Raw genomic sequence first — 8,677 nt, 5'->3', positions numbered from 1 at the left:
CCCACTGTACATATGTATATATTTGTTATTATTTTTGTTATAATAATCATTACTGTTATTATTGTTGTTGTTGTTTTCTCCACTCTTGTTGTCGTATTTCGTTATTACTGCTCTAAAAAAAATAAATCAAATCAAAATCAAATCAATACTAAATAAATAAAACTGACCCTAAAATATTCGATGAAAAGTGTAAACGTATTAGTAGTAAAGTACGGAATCGAATATTTCAAGGACATTTACTTAGGGTTTTTTAAAGTGGAAACCAAAAGTATAATATATTGCACACTTATACTATAATACAGAAACATCAATATGAATATGAAAATCATTGGACGAAAATGGATCAATAGGAAAAAACATACATACACATGAATATTTATAAATGGTTATTTTGAATGAAGAAACTTATGCATGTTTTCAATTTGTTATTAGTCTTTGTTGTAAATTGAACCAATAGATTCTGGATATCACGTTCATGTTATCATTTGTATTGATTTTTTATGCCAGAAAATAATAAAAGTCACATTACTTCCTGAGTGATGGAAAGCAGACTTCAGGTGTCCATTTGATTGTCCAGTATTGTACTGTATTTGGAGAAACAGCGCTTGTGTTAACACCTACCTGCCTGACGGGGGCGCCAGAGCCCACAAAACTCACCTGTAATGTCGTTAGCCTGCACGTCTTTCTCAATTAAACTCCATCCGGCTATACTACATGCGGTTAATAACCTCTTGCTTTAATTTGTGAAATCATTATAAAGGGACGTATTTAAGTTAAATTGAGGCATAAATGTAAACTGTTAATTCGCGGAGATGTCTAGAGTGAGGGTGGTTGTGCGCTTGAAATGTAGGAAGTAACTTTTCAACTTTCCACTGACGACGAACAGCAGCGGCAGCAGGAGGAGTACGTCACACAAATCCTCAAAACCTCGCCGAAATACTTCCCATTTCTCTAAAAAGGCTGTATTACTGACGCCGAAGTATTCCTTAGTGGGTTATTTTCCATTTGAAAGTTGCTTCAAGTGACTTCTTCGACTACCTTTACAGGAAGCACGCAGGTGAAGATAGTTGTTGTTTCTACCTACTTGACGTCGTGTCATTTATTCCCAACTTTTTTTTTTCTAACTACATGCAGCACAGGGGGAGAAAGTCCTCGACAGAAGAGCTTCCTCAAAATGGAATGAATGTTTTTCCCCCTTAAAGGTAAGATTATATATATATATATATTTTCTTTCTGTTTTTTTTTTTTTTTATCTTTTACCTGAGCCGGTGTAGTTGAGCTGATCTTCGGCGTGTGTTTGGTTCTAAGGAATTGTGGAGATTGGAAGAGTTTAATTTCCTAATGTAGTTTTTGGCACCAGAAAAGAGTAAGGTTATCTACTGTATACCTCACATTTAACAATACTTGTATAAAGAAGTGATTAAAATCTGAATAATTACAGCATACCCATTGGTCCTCACATTTTGTGACACTTAACTGCCCTTGAAAATGTGAATAACCTGTCAAAAATCAGATTTATTTATAAAAAAAAAAAATTTAAAAAAAGATTTTGTGTTTTGTTGATCTAATTTAAAAATAATAATCATTTAAAATCTATCAACTATCAGTGTTTTTGATTTATTAACAGCCATTACATGTGTTAGACATCAAATCAAATCGATTTCAACAGGAACAGAGTGATCATGTTTCACTGCCATTGGCGGTTATAGACGTCCAATCCAATTTGACTGGATGTAGTCTTTCCCACTCAAAATGGATTGGACGTCTGTCGCTGCTGATGAATTGACCTGTTCAGACATGTATATACAGTCTATGCAAATAGAATAAATTCCCTTGGTTCTAATAGTTTAAAATTTGAATGATTTACTATACCACTTAACGTCCCTGAGAGAAGTTGTGGCTGTCAGTTTCTCCCCAAAAAGAAAAATAAAAGAACTGAACTGTAGAAGGGAACACGACTTAGACTACTGTTGAATTCGGATACATTTTTACAGCTGTAGAGCTCCATGGAAGGCAATCAAATAGATAGTTATCAATCACGTGACCAATATTTGTGATCAGGCAGATTGGTTTATAGACAACAACTGTACTGTTCTAAAGAATTTGAACATTTCATACTGCCACAGTGTGTGGCAAGTGGAAACAAAACTCACTGTGTCTGTATTTTTTTTAGTAGTCGAATAATCGATGAACTAGTTAGTTCGAATAATCGAGTAATTGGATAAGGAACATGAAAAATTAAAATACCTGAGCTGAGCCTCAAATGGCATAAAAAAATAAATAAATGAGGATCTAAGTACAACAAAAGAACAATTGGCTAACTTACATAGCAAAAGTCCGCTAGCTTAAACGAAAATAACTTTTTTTACAATGCTCTTAGCAAATGGTTCAAACACATATTCCCACAAAAAATGGCTAAATACACCTATAAACTAAATAACGAATGCATTAAAAAAGCATTAGCTCAAAAAAAAAAAAAAAACAGCTTATGTTGGTCTTAACAGTGAGCAGCTGGATTCAGCCATGTGAATTGAGTTATGTCATATTCACCATCGCCACTAGAGGGTAGTGTATCCACCCAAATCATCATAAAACTAAATGCAAACACTTTCCAAACAAATCATTACAACTAGGGCTGCATCTATCGAATATTTTAGTAATTGAGTAATCGACTGAAAATTCTATCGATTAATCGAGTAATCGGATAAAACATTTTTTTTTAGGTAAAGAGCAATTATAAATATACATGAGACAAAAAGACATTTATTCCAATATTGAACCATTTTCAGTCAATCGATGTCTTTATTTTCGATGTACATTGTTGAAAACAGCCAGCAATTGCATCTCAGATGTGACCAGAAAAAAAATTCACTGCTTTCACTCAAAAAACTTCTAGATCTTATTAAAAAAAAAAAAAACATATTTTTGACCTAAAAATGTAATTACGCTCGATAACACACATCACTTGAAAGCTACGTGTTTTTCCCCACGTGTTTCAATTGAATTTCCATTTGTGTCAAGCTATTTTGAAGTTCTAGTTAAGTTTTAAGTTAGACTAAACTGTAAGTACTAATTTTGAGTTTTTGCAGTGTTCAAAATAAATGTATGATAACTGCTGTATTGGAGCACATTAGGAACCAGTGCTACTTGGTGTTTTATTCAGCAATGACTACTGAGCTAAAACTGTCAGTTAGCTTTATTATGTTTTAATTTTACACCCTCATCACTCTACAGAATTACAGAAACACTTTTACAGAATAAATAAAGCCTGTATGTAAGACACGTTAGCCACGCATCGACAGTGGTCATAATCAGTTGAAACCTAGCCCTCCTAAGGGCCAACGTTACGTGAGCGAGTGACAGTAACGTTATATTTATTAGCGCTGAGAAGTCTACTGCCTAAAGATGGCGGCTGTTTACTAACGCTGCCCAGACGCGGCCGAGTCTGTCATTCCGCATCTAGTCCTAAATGCATGCGATATCTGTGAGACGCATCGGACACTACCTGCTACCACACTAGCATCATGCAGGCGTGGTTTTTAGCAGCGTCGGTGTAGTTTGTAACGACTCTCGGCTACAGTACGTTTTTTTTATTTTATTATTATTGCTTCTTCCTCTACGCACGTGACGTCAGCGCGTTGTCCCGCTGTAAAAGTAGTCCGGGCAAAACGTGATTCTTAGAGCTGGGAAAATTAAACGATTCCTCGAGGTGAATAAAATTACTTGGATCAGTTTTTAAACTCGAGTTACTCGAGTCTCTCGAGTATTCGTTTCAGCTCTAATTTCAACGCCACTTTAATTAAACGAATACTCGAAGCAGCAAAATTTAATTTGAATCTTTTTTCTAATCGAATTAATCGATTAATCGTTGCAGCACTAGTCTGTACGTACAGTATAGCGCTAAGATTTTTTGTATTTTTTCCAAATATTTTTGTATCAAGATTTATGTTAAGGAGTATTAGTTATGTTTTGATAGCAGTATTTGTTTTCAGCGTTAATGGCATTGCTCTCATTTATGTACCTTACATTTTGACCTTTCACTCCTATTTGCAATTCCCTATTTCTTTTCACAATATCGTTATATTTTTAATAGGGCTGTCAAAATTACCGCGTTAACGGGCGGTAATTAATTTTTTAAATAAATCACGTGAAAATATTTTACGCAATTAACGCACATGTCCCGCTCAGACTGATTTAAATGACAGTAGAGTGAAATGCACACTTGTTAATTGTGTTTTGTGGAGTTTTGCCGCCGTCTGCTAGCGCTTGGGTGCGACTGATTTTATAGGTTTCAGCACCCATGAGCATTGTGTAAGTAATTGTTGACATCAACAATGGCGGGCTACTAGTTTATTTTTTGGTTGAAAATTTTACAAATTTTATTAAAACGAAAACATTAAAGGGTATGTCATGCCCTGGGAAAATGTTAATATTCCATCATTTATCCATAAACGCATGCCTTTTGTATTCATATCATGCCACTTCGTGTAATTACACACAAGAAAATGAGAGAAATTTGGCTCGATTGTCAAGCTAAAACGACCGGCGCCCGAGATTTGGCAGATTGCGTGCGTGACGTCACGACAAGTGAAGAGAGTGCCACCGGCCACTAGGGGGGCAGCGCCTGTCTGCATCAATAGGAGGGGAGAATTAGGGGTGTTTTGAGCTGTTTATGCTGATGCATTGTGTTCGTCCTGCACATATTCCAGGTTCCCTCATGAAGAAACACCCCTCGTTGTCAATAAAAGAGAATTCAGAATTGACAGTGAGGGGTGTTTCTTCAACAAGAAAACGGCTCAGTGCTGTAATACTGAATGGCGGCAATGATGGCAGACAATTTCGTTTCTAGTTTCAGCGACGAATCCGACGTAGAAGGACGTAACGAATGTTCATCTAATGGTGACGAGGAGAGTTACGAAGCTTTAATCGGTGTTTTACGTTACCAATTTGAGCCCAAACGAACGCCACTGCAGCGTAATGAAACGGTCATTGAGGGGAGCAATGACACTGATGAAACATCAGCAGCAGATCGTGTGGGAAACGCCAATGATTTGTTTTGCATTTCTTTTTGTGAAGCTGATACACCGTGACTGCAAAATAAAGGAATGCATAGAATAATTATCATTTATTGCGCTATCATAGCTTTTCGCTCTGCCAACAGACACAAATATGAATGGGATCAGAGGATTTGTTCTATATATTTTACGAACGATAATTTATACATGTGTCCAGTCCTGTATCCAATGCGTGACATTTTTTTATTATAAAAGAGTACTCACTCTGGCCATTTCGAGCTTGGCTGCTCCCCTCCTTTGCTTAGCCTTAGCCTCCTTTGCTAGTCATCGTCCTCTTTCTTGATATCTCGGGACATTTAGGTGGTTGCGTGTGTATGGTCGGCACCGCATCTCCTTTGAGCAGCAATCTTTTAGTAAAATCCGATATCACTTGTCCATAGTTCGAGAAGCTTTCAGGTGGAAAATGCGCACCACAGAAAAGCATGCCGGAGGCTGTGTCTAGAAAATTAGCCCTCTTTGCACGGATGAACTTTACCCATTGTCTGCGTAGTCCAGCTTTTTTTTTTTCGCGTTCGGGAATTCATGGATACTATATTCCGATAAATAACTATTTGTACACCACATAGCACAGCAGTTTTGAACCATTTTTGTGATGTTTTCGTCAAACAAACCCCAACGCTACTCTCTCGTCGTTAAAAAAACAATGGCACCTGGCTCCGCCTCGACTGTCAATCACTTGTCGTGACGTCCCCGCCCCATTCGGCTGTTTCCGGAACACTTTCGGGAATGTTCGTCATTTTCGATCTATTTTCGATAATTGCTCATTAATGTGATAGATTTTTTTGTTAACTTTATCAATATTTGTTATCTTGGCACATAACGGTTCAATTGATGTCTCACACCCCCTTTGCCGCTACATACCCTTTAAGAGGGGTTTTAATATAAAATTTCTATAACTTGTACTAACATTTATCTTTTAAGAACTACAAGTCTTTCTATCCATGGATCACTTTAACAGAATGTTAATAATGTTAATGCCATCTTGTTGATTTATTGTTATAATAAACAAATACAGTCCTTATGTACTGTATGTTGAATGTATATATCCATCTTGTCTTATCTTTCCATTCCAACAATTTATTTTACAGAATATATATACATATAATTTACAGAAAAATATGGCATATTTTATAGATGGTTTGAATTACGATTAATTGCGATTAATTACGATTAATTAATTTTTAAGCTGTAATTAACTCGATTAAAAATGTTAATTGTTTGCAGCCCTAATTTTCTTCTTCTGTCTTCTTTTTGTGTCAGGATGAGCAATTCCGATGGTGAGGCCCGTGTCGTGCAGATCTACCAAAGGGTGTCCCAGGATGCTGCCGCCAATTGCCCGCTGCAGGTTGCTGCTGGGGACACGGCCGGGGCAGTGGTCTCCAACGCTGTGGCCATTCTGGGGCTGGATGAAAGCATCCAGTATAGCCTGTTGGAGGTGAGGACGAGCAGCGACGAGGAGCAGCGACTACAGGTTGATGACTTCCCCCTGGTGAGGGTCATGTTGTGGCCCCCGGAGGCCCAGAAATGGCACCCAGAGAGCCTCGGGTACTACTTCGCCCTGGAAGAGGCAGAAAAGCCCGAGGAAGAGTACAATGATCTTTGCAACCTACCTGCCGTAACGGAAGACGCTGTCGTGGAAACTTTATGCCACCGTTTCCTAAAACGTAAAATCTACACATATGCAGGCAACATCCTTATAGCGCTCAACCCTAACAAGTTCCTGCCAGTGTACTACAACCCAAAGTACGTGAAGATGTATGAGAACCAGCCGCTGGGCAAGCTCAGCCCGCACATTTTTGCCATGGCAGACACAGCCTACAGAGCCATGCTGAACCACAAGGTGGACCAGTGCATGGTGATGTCTGGCGAGAGTGGCTCTGGCAAGACTGAAAGCAGCAGCTATCTGGTGCACTGCTTGACAGCGCTTAGCCAGCAGACATACTGCAGTGGCATGGAGCGTTCCATCCTTGGTGCCAGCCCTGTACTACAGGTAGGTCACTTAATGTGTTCATATTGTGGGAACCTGCACCTGTTGTCATAGCATGAGTATAGTAAAGTTGTGTAGTTTTTTTAGTATTACGCATACCAAATTGGTGAAATTAATACTAAAGGTTTGCTCATGGAAGGTGGGTCAAGCCATATACTGTATAGTGGTATAAAAAAGTATCTGAACCTTATGGAATCTCACATTTTCTGCATAAAATCACCATCAATTGTGATCTGATCTTTGTCAAAATCACACAGATGAAAAAGCAGCGTCTGCTTTAACTAAAACCACCCAAACATTTATAGGTTTTTAGATTTTAATGAGGATAGTATGCAAACAATGACAGAAGGGCAGGTTTTCCTGCAAAATATCCTGATAAACTTTTGAAATCATTCTGCCCTTAATTATTGCAAGTTGTCCAGGCCCTGAGGTAGCAAAAAAGCCCCAAATCATGATGCTCCCTCCACTATGCTTCATGGTGGGGATGAGTTGTTGATGTTTGTGAGCTGTTCTATTTTTCCTCCACACATGACGTTGTGTTTTACTCCCGAACAATTCAACTTTGGTTTCATCAGTCCACAAAATATTTTTGCAAAAACTTCTGTGGAGTGTTCAAGTGCCTTTTTGCTAACATTAAATGAGCAACAATGTTTTTTTAGACAGCAGTGGCTTCCTTCGTGGAGTCCTCCCATGAACACCATTCTTGGCCATAGTTTTACATATAGTTGATGTGTGTGCACAGAGATATTGGACAGTGCCATTGATTTCTGTAAGTCTTAAGCTGACACTCTAGGATTATTTTTTACCTCTGAGTATTCTGCGCTGAACTCCTGGCGTCATCTTCTATGGATGGCCACTCCTTGGGAGAGAAGCAACAGTATCCAAACTCTTTCCATTTGTAGACAACTTCTCTGTCGATTGATGAACATTCAGACTTTTAGAGATGGTTTTGTATCCTTTCCCAGCTTTATACAAATCAACAATCCTTGATCGCAGGTCTTCAGACAGCACTTTTGACCGAGCCATGATGCACATCAGGCAATGCTTCTCATCAAGACAATTCTTGCTAGGTGTGTGTTTTATAGTGGGCAGGGCAGCTTTAAACCACTCATCAGTGATTGGGCACACACTTGGCTTAAAATGTTTGGTAAAAATAGGTTTCAATTGCTCTTTAAGTCCCCTTAGACAGAGGGTTCACTTACTTATTTGTCCCCCTTCTGTCATTGTTAGCATGCTATCCTCATTAAAATATGAAAACCTGTAAATGTTTGGGTGGTTTTAGTTAAAGCAGACACTGTTTTTACATCTGTGTGATTTTGACAAAGATTTCATCAAATTTGATAGTGATTTCATGCAGAAATGTGAGAAATTCCTAAAGGTTCAGATACTTTTTCATCCCACTGTATGTCACTTGTTCCAGTTTTCTACAGTTCTGTCTGTACAAATCAAATACAATTGAAAAGAAGTACAAGAGACGCAAGCAGAAATATTTGAAATTCCTTTGTTTCGTTTCTCAGATTAATCTGCAACCAGTCACAAGTACTGATTTTTACACATTGGTAAATACCCTCGTATCAGATCCTCTTTTTTATTATTTTTACCACAGTTTCTTGAT

The 8,677-nt window shown here is 38.0% G+C and overlaps 1 protein-coding gene across 8 annotated transcripts in view; it reads left to right on the top strand.

Moving 5' to 3' along the window:
* Positions 1-662: 662 nt before the first annotated feature.
* Positions 663-8,677, top strand: part of myo9b (myosin IXb) — a 67,091-nt gene continuing 59,076 nt past the window's right edge. For 4 of the 8 annotated variants that reach the window (XM_057856613.1, XM_057856611.1, XM_057856617.1 and 1 more), the window contains exons 1-3: positions 663-1,057; positions 1,135-1,202; positions 6,336-7,065. In XM_057856613.1, the coding sequence (XP_057712596.1) occupies positions 6,337-7,065 (729 nt within the window). In that variant the 5' untranslated portion in view covers positions 663-1,057; positions 1,135-1,202; position 6,336. The remainder of the gene's footprint in view (positions 1,058-1,134; positions 1,203-6,335; positions 7,066-8,677) is intronic. The other 4 variants (XM_057856614.1, XM_057856618.1, XM_057856612.1 and 1 more) reach the window with 3 other exon arrangements.

Source organism: Corythoichthys intestinalis, chromosome 14, assembly GCF_030265065.1.
Source record: "Corythoichthys intestinalis isolate RoL2023-P3 chromosome 14, ASM3026506v1, whole genome shotgun sequence".
In the NCBI taxonomy this organism is placed as follows: Eukaryota; Metazoa; Chordata; class Actinopteri; order Syngnathiformes; family Syngnathidae; genus Corythoichthys; species Corythoichthys intestinalis.
The sequence above is the reverse complement of the archived record's forward strand: the minus strand, read 5'-3'. Positions and strand labels throughout refer to the sequence as shown.